The 17,620-nt window shown below is 38.6% G+C and overlaps 1 protein-coding gene across 1 annotated transcript in view; it reads right to left on the bottom strand.

The window, feature by feature from the left end:
• The window catches only part of OGFOD3 (2-oxoglutarate and iron dependent oxygenase domain containing 3), a 47,814-nt gene that overhangs the window by 3,738 nt on the left and 26,456 nt on the right, over positions 1-17,620 (bottom strand). Inside the window, exons 8-9 of the mRNA XM_075719755.1 lie at positions 11,285-11,408; positions 4,496-4,579 (exon numbers count right to left, since the gene is read on the bottom strand). Of these exons, the coding sequence (XP_075575870.1) occupies positions 4,496-4,579; positions 11,285-11,408 (208 nt within the window). The remainder of the gene's footprint in view (positions 1-4,495; positions 4,580-11,284; positions 11,409-17,620) is intronic.

Raw genomic sequence — 17,620 nt, 5'->3', positions numbered from 1 at the left:
AGCTTTGCCTTAAACTGATTTTCAAGTGTTTTTGTTTGATCTCTTATTAGAAGTAGTAGTAATTCAGTTAGACAAGTTTCAGTGTATTGTTTAGGCCAGTTAAACTGGATTTTCTGTCTACACAAAATGACTTTTAATGTCTTTCTTTAATAAATATGTCTTCATATATATATTATCTTATAGCTCCTTGTGCATCTGGTCCCATATCTGTCTACTGTGGTCTCCAAGTCACTGAACAAGCCTACAGTCAGTTTTCAAAGATACTTTTTCCTCACTTGTAAAGGATTTCTTTTAAACTAACTTCCAGTGCAAAATTTTGAAGCAAAAGCACACTCTCTCCATGGTACACTATTTTTAATAGTATAAATGTTCAAAAAGAGGGTAAAGAATGCTAATTCCCATCCCATCTGACAAAACCTTCAAGGAATATATGGCAATATCATTGTCCAGAGACTCCTGGGGAAAGACACAAGATAAAGTTGTATCATTACTGGATAGGATGACTTCTAGGACTTTCAAGCACACCAAGAGTGGGCCCTTCATACTCTTGCTTCAATACACAGTACATGGAAACCACTTCAAAAGTTAAATCACTACAGGAAAGCAAGCAGGTCAGGACTAAGCAAGTTCCTTAAGAAAGCGTGGACCTACTCCTAGGTTATCACCTGTCCTTGTTCTAGCTAATTTTGATCAATTTTGAGTTAAGATTTTAAACCCCAAAGTTCCAAATTTTGAACCATATTAGCAAGTTAGTAGGCTCATATGCAATACGGGTCTGTTTTTAGCTGTGAGATTGCATTCAAAGTGTTTAAAGTGCACTTTTTTTTTTCCCCTTTTAAGTGTTACACACTGCCACAACTAATGTAGCTGTGATAGGATTTCTCTCATTGTGAATGGTGAGGAAGCCATGCATAGCGCAGTTCCACTAAGCTCTCCAGACTATGAAATACTGATAGAGTGAATGCTGAGCTTCACAAGAGGTTAGCGTTGTACTACAAATGCTAAAGAATGGCCATGCAATTATTCATTGCAGATAAAAGTACATATGTACTTACAATTTCCTGATGAAACATTTTTGAGTGACAAAAGCTCAGGAGAAAGTGTGTAGAATTCTAATCCCATTTTCTTTGTCCTTTTTCTTTAATTATTTAACAATGGTCTCAATTTTTTAAATTTTCTTCTCCCCTCCTCTGACCTGCCTGCACAGATTTCTTTCCAACATGCTTTTCTGCTCCACTAAAAAGCGATCTTGACTACTACCTCCTGCCACATCATTTCAGTTTGATTTATGAACACTACTGTTAAAAGTGTAAGCTTTTTTGAGATCACAAGCTACTACTCAATACAATTTTATAGTATATTATCTAACCAAAAAAGAGAAAGTGTTTAATCCCTGGTCCTTAAGGGATGAACATTTGGAGAGTAAGAAACAGCAAAGGGATCATCTCCTGTTTTGAGGTCCATGCTTCTAAGCTTTCTGAAAAGAGGCCAGTCTCTGAGCTACATTCTGAAGGATGAAGTTTGGAATGGAAGTGTCCTGGGGTTAGAAGTGATGCCAAGGGTAAAAACCAAAGGATTTGGGGTTTTTCCCACTGAGATAAATCTATAGTCTGAAAAGTATTTAATCCCAATTGTGAACATTTGACTCACTTTCCCTTTTGGATCATGGCAAGATCCCAAAAACTCCATTGCTCCTTTAGTTTCATGATGCTTTGACCAGTACCTCAACCTCAAGAAGAGTTTTAGATCCATAAGTTACAAGGAACCATGGGCTGCCCTCTCACATCTACTATCTATCATCCCCTCCTCACCTCCACTCTCCATTCCACAAGAAGTCAATCAGGCAGAGCATACCACAGCAATTAGTGCAGTACACCAGAGCATTTAATGCTTTTAACACTTGGACATACAGCCCCCATATTAGATAAAAATACATTTTGTAGGCACTTCTATCCATGCTCTTTCCTCTTTTCTGCCCACAAACACTTAAAATTTCTTTATAGCTGTTCCTAAATAGCTTCAAGATTTCCATCAGGCTGTCTAGTAACAGGGGAGTGAGCTGTACTCCAGCCTAGTTCCCATGGAAGAGTGCAACAATAGGCTGGAGGAAGTTCCTCCCACACAAATCCACTTGTTCTCACCTTTCTTACTAGAAGAGGAAAACAAACCCAAAGAATTGGAAAGATTTGTGGTAACCTCAAGACCTGCAGGAGCCTATTTCTAAATGATTAGCTTGCCTGCATGTCTCTACAGGAACAGAAGTAATTAATCCTTGCCTCTGATCTTTATTTGACAACAATACCTGAATCTACAGCTTGTTTTCTCTTCCTTTCTATGTTTTCTCTACTTTCCAGCATTAAGTGCTAGGAAATGTGTTTCAAGATGGAGCTCGGTCCAATAAAAGCTTAGCTGATGAGCTTCTGTCCTTGCAGATTGCAGAAAGTGTTATTGTGATGCAGTCACATCTCCAGCTCTGCTTCTATACTAAGATTAGTCAAGAGTTTCATCCACAGGTGGAGCTGCTTGACAGTCCCTTCTTTCGGTGATCCTTAAGCATCCACACAAGTTTTTAAAACTTAAGATCAAGCAAAGGATAAATTGTATTGGGGATGAAAGAACTAACATCATGGAAAACTCAGGTGAAAACTCATTTAAATATTCCATCCTCTCACAGTGACCTAGGACAAGGAACTGCTAACAAGCTCAGAGCCACCGCATCCATCAAAACTGAGCCTGGTCTTTGGTGTCACTGACACAAGTCAAGCTCTTAAATGCTGTCAGGCTGAGAAAAGCTTGTGATGTGAAAAACAGGAAAGGTCTTGCTCCTCTTACAGGAAGCAAGATCTTAATTGTATTAGAGGGAACCACTTATTCTCCTGATTTTTGAGAATCCATTTTTGCACTGATCCACAGGAATCATTATTTATGAAGACATACAAGTGCCAGTCACAGGCTCCACTGCTATGAATTTTATGTGATCCTAATTTAGATGAAGCAACAGTTATCTTCAGGAATAATACTTAACAAGCAACAAACAGAATCGATACTTCACTATACAGCAATTATGTCCCATTTAATTACTCAAACAAAACCACTAGAGGAATATATGTATTAACTATGAGCTTTTGCTTTTCCCTGCTTTTGCTTTCCTAGGTTTTAATCACAGACATAATTGCCCCTTAGCAATGAGTTCTTTTTAGATGTACTCAGAAAATATAACCACTGCAAGAAGCAGCATACAGGTGGGAAAGAATTATTCATTCAGCTATATATCACAGTAAAAACATAAGTATTCCCATAAGGCTTGCTTTCAGATCTTATCTGCGTTGAACTTTAACATTCAGTTACACTTCCATAAACAAGATGCCTACAATTTGCTACCTAACCTCTGTACTGTGAGGTAATATAGATTGGAGAAATATATAAAAGAAACAATTTTCAATGACAACTATGCCCTTGACATGAAACTGGGACTTCAATCAAACCACTTACTCTCTCATTTGTTTCCTTGTCTCTAAAATGAAGCTAGTACTGACCTATTCTAACAGGGTTACTGTGAAAATTAATTAGTCAACACCATGACAATACTTTGCAGTTAACACACGTTCTGTTTTACAAGTAGTATAAAAAAATCCTCTGTTGTTCTTATTCTGGCAAGAGAAAAAATAGTAAAGCGTGCCAGATTAAATTATAACAAGATGTAGGGAATATATGAAAGGACTTTGAGAACCATACAAATATTAACATACCACAATGCTCATAAGAAAAAATACTACAAGATTATTATGCCTCTAATATTCTAAATTAGTTGCATAACTTAGGTTGGGAGAGACCTTGGGAGGACATCTGGTCCAATTTCCTTTCTCAAATCAAGGCCAACTTCTAAATTAAGTCCAACTTCTGAGTTCCATCAGGTTGCTCAGGGTCATATCATTAGCACATGTGATCACAGCATTCAGATACTGACATTTCCCCTGTATGTCTCAGGCACACACATTTTGCTACCCCCATGTCTCCTGTGCTTGATTTTTGAGCTGGGGCACGGAGTAGATGACCTCCAGAGGTCCCTTCCAACTTCAGTTATTCTGATTACACATGGAACAGGCCATTCACACTAATACCAACTTTGGCAATCGCTTCCGATTTGTAGCATGCCTGTTTTGCCACTGGATTCCGAACCCGTTCATGCTCCCATCCTTCACATGAGAATGCCACTTCTACTTTCTTGGCAGCATCCTTCTGGCCCTTCTAGTTTAATTCACTGCCAAACTTCCTTGTAAACTCCTTGGGTCATGAGAAACCACAAGTTAAGCATTAGATTGTCTCAACCAGCACTCAATCATGCAAGCAAGGGAATGATAACTATCCCCTTGTTCTCCTCCTTGGTCTGCTTAAGCTGTGGCTGGACACCAGGGAAGGGCAGGGGCTGTCCCTGATGGTGCCAGTGACAGGGAAGGGATGCAAAGCAGGGCTGAGGGAATGTAAGAGGTCTCACCTCCATCCACTGTCCACAGCAACTGGTTGGGGGCACTGGAAAGACTGAGCTGCTGCTCAGAAGGAAATGAAGCAACCCATGTGCCTGATTAAAGGGAGGCAGGAATGGTTTATTTGGCACTACAGATCTATTCAACATCTTTCATCTTATGCACTGACAGCTTTGACTGTCTGCTTAACATTTACCAGCTCTAAATGTTACTCAGGAAAGAAGGAAAAACTGTGTCATCTGCTGAATGACACCAAGACAGAAGCACTGCCAGGGAAACTGCACAAACACAATTGTGTTTTCATCCTTGTCGTCTGTTTAGGATTAATTGCCAATTCATTCTCATGTAAAGTGTCCAAGAAAAACCACCATATCATTAGGCAAATAACCTGATAATAATATTTTCTGTAATCACACAATAAAACTTATTTAACATATTCAATTACTTCTAAATGTTGAATGGGGAGAGCTTTAAGCAAGTCCTTACCTAAACCCCACAAAAGTAACATGGAATGACAGCATCTGTGAGTGCCCTGATCTACGGTGAAGAGAGGGTGCCAGAAGAGAGGGCACAAGCTTCTCTAAACAATCTTGCTACACGTATGCCAAGCACAGAAGCATAAAGAAGCCTACGGCCTAAAAAAAAAAAAAACCAACCTTAACTGCAACAGGTATCTAATGAAGCCTAGTTACAAACTTGTCCCAAATTTATTTACTAGACAAAGAAATTATGTGCTGTTATAAATAAAATCACTGATTAACATAGCGAACTCTCCCACTGCCAGCTTGTGATTTGCAGAAATATTATCAATGATTTTAAAAAGTACTTGCTTCTATTTTAAATTCAGAAGCACCTGGACTGAAGACTTCCAAATTACAGTTTTTAAAGAAAACAAGTGAACTTAATTGCTTCCTACTGAAAGTACATGAGCATTTTTAGACTTCAGCAGAATCCCTGCTTGCTTCTCTCCTATCAGCGCAGTTGGTTGCTCAAAATAACAGGAGTTTCCTCTCCATACATTATGTCTGAGGGTGTGACAACAGAGTGAAGTATTTAGAAGTGAAAACTGCATAACTGTGCTCTCTCCTAATCCCCGTTACTGAGTCTCACCAAGGCCTTTTGGCTCCATTTCTTCTCCCTGCAGCGAAGAGGAAGACCAGGATATCACCTCTGCTCTGCCTTCCAGTTCTCCCCTTCGGTACTCAACCTCACCCAATGAATACGGCCAAGTCTGCTCTGTTGTCCCATGTTAGAGCACTCTGGGCAGAAGTTTTCTAAATTGGACTCCTACAAAAAGTTCTCACCACACGAGCCTCTAAGAACAAAGTGTTGCAATTTCAATCACATGAAATACCTCTGGATCATCTATTTTACTTTTCTTGACCTTGCCAAACATGGCATTTTTAGTAGAGCTGCGGTCAAATCACATGGATGCCCAAGTTCTAGGTTTTGGACTTCTGATAGAGAAGGAATTCATCCTTACATTTAGTAAATCACTAAAGCATAAACACAAGGGTAACTTCTGCTGCTCATTTCTTATTAAAAAAAATGCCCTTCAAACAGAAAGGCTTCATGATAGCACCTATGGTATGTGACATGAACACTGACAAAGCTTAGGAACCAAGAAATGAAACATCATTACTGAACTATACAGTGTAACACAGCTGAACCTGCAGTTAAGTTGGTATTTTGTTTTACTTTATCTTTTACATTACCTGAATTTCATCAAGTAACTGGTTGAAGCTGTTTTTCCTCTGGCTCCCTCTTTATGCCTTCAGCTTTGCTGCGTATTTGTCTAGCAGCATGACATCAAATTCATGCAATGTTGGCCTGCATATGCATTACATAAAACAGTCTTGTGCAGCAAGCAATGAAAAGCACACAAGGTGCATGCTACATGTATTCATTTATAACTAAGTACTCTATACCAGGGAAAAAAGCCTTAGAGGCCAATTCTCAATACTGACAGTGCTTCGCAACATTCTGTGGATAAACAAGACTGTTTAGCTCCCCCGTTCCCCCAACACTCCTCAGTACTTTCACTGGTCCAGCTAGTGTAAAGTGACCATTTCTATGCTCAATAACAGATGCCCTGAACAAGACAGTGTATTTTGTATGAAGAAGAAGTTCATATAAGCAGCATGGGAACTGCAGGTCTGACCCGCACCTCCCAGGTACCTATTGCTTTATGGGACCAATTAAAAGATTATTTCATTTAATGCCATCATAAACCAATCACCAAGCACCACTGGAATACAAAACCAGAGTCTGGAAGACAGTTATCCTTACATGGAAAACAAAACAGAAAGCAAAGAAAAATCTTCAGAGTTCTACAAAGAAATGAGGGTCTATTGAGTTATTTTCTACATATTTTTATCACAATTACAACAGGTCCTCCTTTTTCTACCATTTCTCTCTGCAATCATCTTACCAGTCCCAGGTGCAATTTGTGATTCGTATTGCAGTAAGAATGGCTCTCCTACAATCCATGAACTTTGCATAGCTGGTTATTACTGCAGCTGCTAATGCCAGCTCCATTTATGCTTCTCTAGGACTGACAGCTACATCTGTGGATTTTTTAAATCATTCTCAGCTTTCAGCTGTTACTGATTTAATATCAGGATGTGCTCCAGTTTTACTGATTGGAGCAAAACTAAAGCTAGGAATACCAGAAGGTTATCATCTACACCTAGATTCAGTGTGGAGAAAGATCAGGGTACCTATACTCAGTGGAGGGAGGAAAAAAAAAATCAACTATTCCATGATACAAGACAGATTATTACATATTTGCTTTAAGCACAATTTTCACACCTTGTGTTAATGTTATTGTGGGACTTGTGAATCTGGAAATCTTACTTTTCAAGCCACTGTGCTGCATTCCCTCAGCATTTAGTAGTGAATTCCCCCAAACTGATTTTTTAAAGAGCACAACAAAGATATGACAAATTCCCACCACTTAACTTGGAGTACTGCACTTACTTGCATGATTACAGGATCTGATGGTCATGCGATATCTAACCACTGCAATAAAGCTACACTTACCTCAGTGAATGTACACAGACACCTTGAAGCCCATTCCTGCACTATGAGAAAGCTATGTATGCATTCTTAAATGTATGCATTCTTAAATGTATGCATTCTTAAATGTATGCTTTTCTTTACCTGAGCAGAAAAAACTAACAGCTCAGGCTTTGAGCATACACTTTTTTCCCCCATTCTAAATGAAGAATAATCCAACTTCACAAGTTCCCAAATAACTCATACCTTCCTCTCAAATATTTTTACACTTTCAGGAATACACACTTCTGACAGCTATGAAAATATGCTAAGTTTGAGATTCAAGGAAGAGTCACATTTCACTCCCCAATGCACAGAATTCATTTTGCACCATAGATTATTCACTTCCACAAACACACAGAAATGATTGCAACCTTTCCTCCTACCCTTACATAATAAACAACTTGTATAAAGAACAAACTCCTTTGTGAGTTGAAGATAAGTGCAGCAAAGCTGACCTAAAAATCAGAAATGTACGTGCAAATAAGGAACACACAACTGGTACTGAAATTTCATTCCAAGTGCAGGGTTTCATCTATACTTTTATGATAAAGTGGAGTCCATGACCTGTCTATTATTGCCAGTCCCCAAATTCACACAAGAGTCTCTAAAATTATGAAATTTTAAATATGGTTTACACTGATAAATTTAGTAGCAGCAGCAAGTATACCATGTTTATCATTAAAAAAGGAATGGCTTGATATCTGCCATTTATTCTTAATCCTCCTGTATCTATTGAGGATTACTAAAACAGGTCTCAGGCCAGCAAAGGAAAGTTAATGTTGAAAAGGCTGTGGGCTTTGTTCTGAAGAACCTCATTCTAACTGTTGCTCTATTTTACGTCATCTCTTGAACAGAGCTACCCCTGGTGCAAAGGATGAAAACAAAATGCTAATAGTTTTATTTCCAAAACTGAGGTAACATAGCCATTTAAAAGCAACAGATACTATTTTAGAGTTGTTTCATTGTCAAAAAACCCCAACGCTTTCCTTCCACAGTAGGATTTCACTTGGCACCAAGAGTTCTCTTACTTATGGTACAGTGAGTTTCTCACAGCAGACAGAGGTCCTGACTTAAGACACATATATACTTCTGAAGCCCATCAGGGCACAAGATAGATGTGTTCCTTAATGCCACATTCAGTTATGAATTAGCCAAAGGTCCGTACATACGAATTGGGATCACAGTGCTGACTTGTTCATGTCCATTAAAAAGAAAAAAAAAAAATCACAAGAGCCTCTAGGTTAATAAGTTTAATTCCTCCTTAAAGGTAGAGATATTTGTTAATAATTGAACTAGGCCATGTTATAGACCATACCACAAATTATATTGAAAGTCTTTCACTCAAATCAGACTTCATATACAACCCACCAGTGATACATATTTAGAGAAGTGATAAATGTTTCAAAATTAGGCTCCACTTCTAACAAAACAGTTTTCCCTGTCCCTAACTGTCTGGCTAAGACTGATCCTTAAACGGTAACTGCTGCAAAAGCATTTGAAGCAGCAGTGGGACTTGCCTAGGCAGCACTCCAAAATACAGGAAATCCCAATGTTTTATTTTTAATTGTCTTTTTTTTTTTGTATTTCCAATTACTGTTTTTCTGCTCTGCTGCATCAGTAACAATGCCTTTCTGTTCTCTAATGCAAAGCCTGACACTTTAACAAATTACTGCTCTCAGAAAAAGGAATATGCTCAATTTTAGCACACAGTACCAGGCTCCGAAAATGCAGACTAACTGAGACAGAAGTGCCAGGTTTTGGAACTGAAATGGCATTAGCAATATGGAGAAGGTAAATTAGCTGCCATGCACTAAAACTGAACCAGCAATTACGGGAGTCATCTCTAAAAAAGCCTGAATCTCCTAAATGAGAAGCATAAAGGCTTACCAACACATGGTTTTAAAAGTTGGGTTGGAGTGGCAGGAGAAGCACAAGGGATCAAAAGACACATAAAACAAATAAAAAAAAAACACCCAAAAAGGGAAGGAGAGAAAAACCACTGCAAAGGAACATGCTGAACATGAAAAATACATCAACCTGTACCAGCAACAGAAAACACCCTGAGGTCATTCCCTCATTCGCAATCTCACACAAGCTGCATTTTATCAGCAAGAAGAAAAACTAAGTGCAATTGCTTTCACATTGTGAAGAGAACTTAATTTTCTGTTGTGTACATGTAGCACATTTGATCTTCCAAAAAAGGCTGTTCCCTCCAAGCTTTGCATTGTTTTGTTTTAAAAAGGTGTGTTTAACCAGTTCTGTGGCACACATACTGTCAAATACAACAACTGTGAAAGGGAATGGCCAAAACCAGGTGCTGTTAAAAATCTTTCTGCACTTCATCTGCTCCCTCTTCCTCCCCAAGAATGACAAAGGGCAAACAACTTGCAGCAGAGCCTGAAAATTAACCAGATGGGGCTGAATAGAAGCAATTTCACAGTTGCAGACTTTCTGAAATTAAGTCAGGGGCACGTTGCATACAGCAATCGGACCGAGTGCCCCTGTACTGTATAAGGAGACAGCTGTCCTCCCAGCTACCTAGAATTCAACTATGATTTCTACAGCTATAAAAACATGTTCATTTTAGAATTGCATCTGGAAATTAAATAGTTTAGTGTGTTCCCTTTCAAAATACTGGTGGCAGCATTTTGCAAAAGATGATACTTTCAATTTAGAGTTTATTTCCAACCACAAAAGCCAAAATAATCAAACATACAATTCTTGATACCAAATCCAGAATGCAGATAATCTCAGAGTTTATCTAAGCCAGCATTACTGCTGGTGAGTGGTTCGCTATCATCTATAAGTGAAAAAAACCCCACGCCCATCCCCATTTGCAGGCAGCAATAGTCAGAAGTCAGTAGGGTAATGCCTGTCAGCAGACAATTACTGAGGCTGTCTTTAAATGAGTAAATTTCCATCTTTTCTCTCTTGAAAAAAGAGACAGAACACAGCAAGAATACAAAGTTGTCCTTGATTTTTTTTTTTTTTCCCCTGCAAAAGTGTGACAGGTCTTGCATTATAAAAGGTTACACTGCTGTAAGCTCAAGTACTCACCTGCCAGGCAGATGAGTTGAGGCTGAGCTCTTTCTTCCTAGGCATACTGCCCAAAGTAATTTTAGTTTCATATGTGCCACTTGCTAGACAAAAAAAATCTTAAGCCACCCTTAAAGGAAAGGCTTTATTTTTATTTTAAAGGTACAACTGACAGCCATCAGAATGCTCATCCCCATCAGATCTACTGAAAGCAGGTATAGACTTAACCAAGTTACTGTAGTTCATGATGTTCCTGCAGTTTAGCAGAGCTGTGGTAATAAATCATCTTCACACGCAGCCCACAGCAATTACAGGGTATTAAGCCCCACCTTGAACAGCAAAGGAACTTCAGGCCAGACAGTCTAAAATAAATTGCTTTATTTTGGATTTGCTGTAGTCACACAGTTACCTTTGCTCTTGACGCACAGTGACCTGCTAAGCTGTCATAACTGGATTGTATTTCTAAGCCCTACAGCTTTCAAGGGAGTCACTTTGCGTAGCTTAACTCCAGGTATTTCAAACTGTGGGCACATTTTAACCTTTTTTAATCTTTACTTTTTATGTAATCAATCTGAAAACAAAATGCTACATTATTCCACAGTTACTGCTGACACAAAACAAAGTCCCACTACATCTGCCAGCCCACCCAGTTAATAAATGGCACAATTTGGCCTGCCTCAATACAGGCAAACCAAGACCCTTACCTGCTCGGGGCTCGATTGTCTTGTTGGAACTTGCATCCATGAAGACAAACCGCCCACCACCAAAGTCTTCAGTGTAGTCAGAGAGATAGAGCAGTGAAGTATAGTCAAAAGAGCCATAAGTTATCTAGAAATAAAACATTACCAAAAATTAGCAAATTCTACTCTCATCCCTGCAGAGCACAAATAATTAAGCACATGGATCTGATGGGTTTTTCTAATTTTCCAGTTTTCACATATTTATTAAAGGGATCTCTGAAAGCTGAGAACATTCTTTTCTAGAAATGATGTATGTTTATTAGTCTATTCTGTTTACACACACAATATACAAGACTAGCATGTTATATTATTTCTATTATTACAGTTTCCATAATTAAAGAAGCACTCCTATTAATTTCTATCACCCTAAGTCTACGAAACAGCTAGCAAAAAACAACATAGTGTCAGAAGTTACACCTCTGCATTGTATCAAATATATAGAAGGGCTCTGATTATTTATACTATTTCAAGATAAAATTTCACCATAAGGTTAATGAGACCCAAGACAAGCCTTTGACTAATTAATTCCACCCATTATCTAATCATGGTTATAGGTTTCTAGAAACCTCATCTTTTACTCTTTCACCAGCTACCAATGCAGGAGCTTCATGGTAACAGTGAATCAGACTGTTCCAAGTAAACACACATTTGTTGGAGGAACTTCTACTCTTTTTCATACAGATTTTGTTTAAAAACCTTCAAACGTGACTTTCAAAGTCTCTGCTTCTTCTCAACATACAGACCAAACACCCCATTTTTAAGTATAACAAGGCGATTTTCCTTCCTTTTAAAGTATTATTTTTGCTTGATATACAAGTTGAAGATGGAGAAAAGACATACTGTATATTAATGCTCAGAGTGAAGCTATCTAAATATTTAACACTGAGTTTAGCTGATTCTGGAAGTATTTCCTTTTCATATCTACACATCACCAACAATTAAAAATATACTTAAAATCAATGGCTGTGTTCTCCAATTTCTTCACACAACTCAGTCAAGTTCTGCATGACATTGTCAAACAGTGAAATGTGCAGCACAGTAGTACTGTATAAATACACAGCATTTGCAGAATGTTTCGACTGACCTGGTGACTGTTAGAGGTAGGTGCTACTTCCAAACTCAGAAGTTTTCTAAATATTTTCAGTTTGGTTTTAAGTTACATTCATTAGTGCCAGTTAAATTTTGGCTCAACAGCAGTTGTACGTATTATTCTGTAAGGGCAATGACTAAAGAGAACACAGCAGCAGATGGAATAGGAAGACATTTTCATTCTTACTCATCTTATTATTTTGACCATAAGGGCTTAAAGGAAAAAAGCCAAATCTGGTGATATGCTGCACTACACAGTCTGAATCGCAAGAATGAGAAAAATGTTGTGGTGATCCCCTTCTCCCCATATTTACCCAAACCTTAGTAGCAATACAAGGCGATAAAGGGGAACTAATGAGCATGTGGTGCTGCAGCAGCACCTCAAAACAGACATTCTACAGCCCTCCTCATGCAATCAGCTTTACAAACCTATTTTCACCTTCATTGATTTGGTGATAAAACTTCCAGTCAGCTTAAGGAAGTCTTCCAGCCACTGAAGGCATTAGCATAGTGAAGAAGCTCATTCAACGCATACGTCCAAGTCTAATCCATTAAAATTGTTTCTGTGAACTCTTCAGTGGTACAGCAACCTTTGCTCCATCAGTGTACTCTCTATCCTCTCCAAGATGGCTTTACCAATTCTGAACTTTTAAGAGCTGACTACAAACCATTTTAGCCTAACCAAACACATCTGATTTCTATAGATTCCTAATTTGGGGAACCAAGTATGCAATGGAAAATGGCCTTTCTGTTCTTGTTCGTTACTAACTCTCAGAAGGCAGCCATGCCTGAGAAATGCAACACCTCGGAAAGGAGGCGCTAAATTATACTCAGTTATTTAAAATGCCAGAAGTCATCCATGTATATCAAACAGATTTATTACCCTAGTAATGATTTCCAATACCACAAAGGTTAATAATTGAACCAGAAGTTCAAACTATGTGAGAAAAGCTGTCATTAAAACCAGGTGATAAGCCATACAGGCACACTGCAGCAAATCAGATTTCTGTAGTTCCTTATGAACAATTCAACAACAACAACAAAAAGCAGGCATTTCCACTCAGCCTGATATTTCATACAGTTAGTGTGCTCTTTTTGAGCACCCTTTACTCAAGTAAGTCAAACACAGCTGATTTAACGGTAGGTGCTCATAATGATATGTATATGATACTTCTTTAAAGGCTATTATTATAAAGACAACTAATTGTCAGAATTAGCCAACCACATTTTGCGGTGTGGCACCCTGGGGCTTTTGAGGGACACATGTTTATATGCCACTAAACAGTTGTAGGAACACGCAATAGGCCTGCAGTTACTAAGATAGATACGTAGGACAGCATCCTCTGCTTTCCATCGCAGAAGAAGATACAAATGTATTCACTTTCCAATCAGCATAGGTCTAGCATGCTATCTTGCAGAAATAAGAGTCAAAACTGCTCTTTTCCTGTAAGCCTCTACTTACCTCTTTGTGCAGATAATCACAAAAACAGCCCTGACAGCTACTTCCAATGTTCTATATATTGGTAGTACCTATTTAGTAGGCAATGTAAGACACCAAACAGCATGCCTCTGAATTACAAGGGGCTGTAGGTGAGCTGAGGTAACAGGTTTGAGCAGACACAAGAATAAACTTCCTCAAATTTCAAAGACGATGCTGTCCTGAGGCAGAAGTAGGATCTTTTGATGTATTTCATTAAGTGTCTAACAACATGAGGGGAGGAAAAAGAAGGGTGAAAAGTCTGCTAGAACAGATAGCACCTGCTATTAGTAATAGCCTCGACAGCCAAAGGAGAGAGGGCTGCTAGAAGGGTTAGGGAGATGGAGAACATATCACAGGTAAGGAGACTGGAAGGTTTGGCTTGTTCAGCTTAGAGAAAGAAAGGCTGAAAAGGGATATGATTGCTACCTATGAATACATGGGGATGGGAGGAGGGAGAAAATAGCTATAAACTGATCATGAACAAGTTTAGGCTAAAAAAAAAAAAAAACAAAGAAAATTTGCACTGAAGTCCTGGAATAGGTCTGATAGAAGAAATTCAAGGAAAACAAACCAAAACTGATCTTATGGCAGGGCCTGACAATTCTGTGAAGGTTGACAGGATCCTCACGCAGGCAAGGAACTGCAGAAACCTTCAAGTCCTGCCTCACTTCTTTTAGAGAACGTTATAAGACTATACTGCTGTCAGAGTTGAGCATGCAACAGCAATTCCAGTATAAATCAGACATTTGAAAGGCTCAGTTCCAAACAGATTCCATCTAAGATGAAACTCCACGTCTTAAGCCAACACTCTCTTTGATTTAAATGCTTATAAATTCAACAAGGTTAAATGATTCATTTGGGTGATTTCAGGGTTTCCATTCCTATATAACTAAAAACCAAATAAATTTTAGGAAAAAAAACCCAAAGCCTCATATAGACACAATAGATCTGTGCTACTCCATTATGCAGTTAAAATCTTCCAAACCAAGGATATTCAGATTGAGAAATATAATTGCAATAGACTCAGCAATATAGGGAAAAAGGCAAGAGGGGTATTCATGTGCTCCAAGAAGCCTACATCTTTGACCCAACAGTGTCAAGACTTTGAAACAAAAAAAATGTGTCAGATTCATTTTTCAAAGGCTTAATTTTACCTTTCTCTTGGAAAGAGGCAGCAGAAAAAAATTCCTGAAGTCTTCCAGGAGCAACCGTCACCATTTAATTATTATGCAGAAATACATAAAGTGATTTATCTGTTCCAAGGGGAAAGCATAAATAATGATACAACACCAAAGCACCCAACAAACTGGCAAAATATTTAACAGGCTGAGTTTTATTGATCTTTCTTCAGCTCCCTGGTATTCACACTTGTTTTGGAGGCAGAGTAAGACTACTACTGCTCTTATCTGGGAAGTATTTCCTACCTCAGATCAGTAGCAACGCTTTTTTTTTCCCCCCTTGCTTTCAACTGCAGTCTGGAAGTGGTAAGCAAAACTTAGTTTGTTGGAGAAATTAAAATACAAGGCAGGCTGACTGCACCAAAGACAACCTGTGAAGCTATACAACTTGTCTATCCTATTTAGACTTCCTTGAAATATTTCCTGACCTACTGACCTTCTATTTGAATTCAGTCTCCTACATAGCCCGATCAGCTATAAATACTTATTTTTACCTCTTTCTAAATACGTAACAATATAGATACAGATATACATAATGTACAGTTATAGTAGGTTAAAATTACATGCAGATATATATATTCTACACATACTATAACATTTTTTGCAAGCCATGATCTGGCAAACATGTATGTGAATGCTACATCCACATATAGCCGTGTTCCAATTGCACTTAAGGGGAGAATAATACCAGACCTTTTGGCACACAAACAGAAGTTAGAGAGGAGAGGTGAATTAGAGGCTTGTTTGTGCAGCAAGGAAAGGATTCAAATTAATCCTTTGATGCCAATTCAAGTGAATGATGTACCAGAAGTGAAGGCGGCCAGTGTCCAGTAGCAATGATACATAATGATGTAATTTGGCCTTTCATGATGGACATGAAGTGAACAGCATCAAGGATGTGTTTCTATCAGACCCTATTTAAAGCATCACTAGCCCGGTTCAAACTCTGAATTTTCAACCAAGTATGCTGGGGTGGGGTGGGGTGGGGTGGGGTGGGGTGGGGTGTGTGTGTCTGTGTGTGTCTGTGTGTGTCTGTGTGTGTCTGTGTGTGTCTGTGTGTGTCTGTGTGTGTCTGTGTGTAAATTCTACATGATTATGAACGAGGTGTTTAGCAACTGCCCCAACTGGGATAGTCACCTCTGCACTGCTGTCATAAATCAGACTACTCAGTTATTCAGTATGGAAACTATTAAGGTTGAGGTTATCCATAGCAAGTTTAAGAGACCACATTTTGTGTTTGTTTTGTTTTTTGAAGCTGGGGGTGGGTTAGAAAAAGCCAAAGCCAATCAGTTGATATATCTGCTCCCTGAACAGACAGTCTGCGAGATAAATAAAGTGTGGACAAAACAGATGGATAAAAACAGCAAAACATCTAGCCTGCTGTCCATCATGTATAGGCACCATCAGGATACCATAACAGAGAAGCAGCTTCTACAAAGGAAGCAAATTCTCTTTGTGGAAACAGATTTGCTTCTAAATGACAAAATAACTTGTACGTTATAGGAGAGACTTAGGTGGAAACACTTAATTGTGAGGTTATCCAACCACCCTATTCATTTACCAATGTGAAACACATGCAGAAAAGAATAAAGAGAATATTGGCAAGCCTAATGCAGACACAAATCTCATTATAGTACTAAATCAGAGTCTGAAATTCGAAAATACGCTTTTTTGGGCTGAAAGAAAACAGTGAAGAAAATAGCCATCAGCTATTGAAATTTAGTTCTTTCTCTTCCCTTGTGGCAGTCAAATTTGATTCTCTGAAAGCATGGAAAAATGAGGAACCCATGATATTCGGTGTCTCTTAGAAATGAGTGCAACATGTGATGAACCCCACCAGCACGATTTGTTCCCTACAACCAGTTCCTACCAGCCAAAATCTACTAATCCTACTAGTCAAAATCATCCCTACCACCTCTGGTCCTAGGTCCACTCCTATTCAATGGTTACATCACAGCTTTTTAAACAAGAAGCATCTGACAGCTGGTCTCATCTTTGTTATCTCAGTGACTGCAAATTCCACCCTGCATTACTTTCTTCTTTTAAACAGCAGCTGTATTGGGTATCATCCAGTCACCATGTTTTCTAAATTTAAGCTGCTTCTACCTACATGACAAGAAAGGGCACAGGAGCTTACATTAATGTTGTGAGCAACAACAGACATTTTACTTCGCTCAGACTGACTTTTTCCAGGAAATATTTTCAAGGCAAGAAATAATTCTCAGGTTGATTTTTCATCTTAGACGTTTCAGGTCATAGACTTCAAGGTACACTACCCACATACAGACCAGCACTGAGACATAACTTCAGTCTTGATGGGATAAGCTTTATTTAGTTCCATCTTGGGTGATCCGTGACTCAAGTGACTAAATTTTTAGATCCTGAAGACATGAAATGTGGGTATTCTGGGTTTTTTGGGAGGGTTGGTTTTTTTGCTATTTGATTCTTCCATTGTTAGTTTGTATTCTGCTTTGCTGCACGGAACCTTTGAACTCGGTTAAATGCAGAAATAACTCAATACCAATCCCAAATCATATAAGTCCATTGAGAAAT

The sequence above is a fragment of the Pelecanus crispus genome, chromosome 12, assembly GCF_030463565.1.
Source record: "Pelecanus crispus isolate bPelCri1 chromosome 12, bPelCri1.pri, whole genome shotgun sequence".
Taxonomy (NCBI): Eukaryota; Metazoa; Chordata; class Aves; order Pelecaniformes; family Pelecanidae; genus Pelecanus; species Pelecanus crispus.
This window is presented reverse-complemented; position numbering and strand designations above follow the sequence as displayed.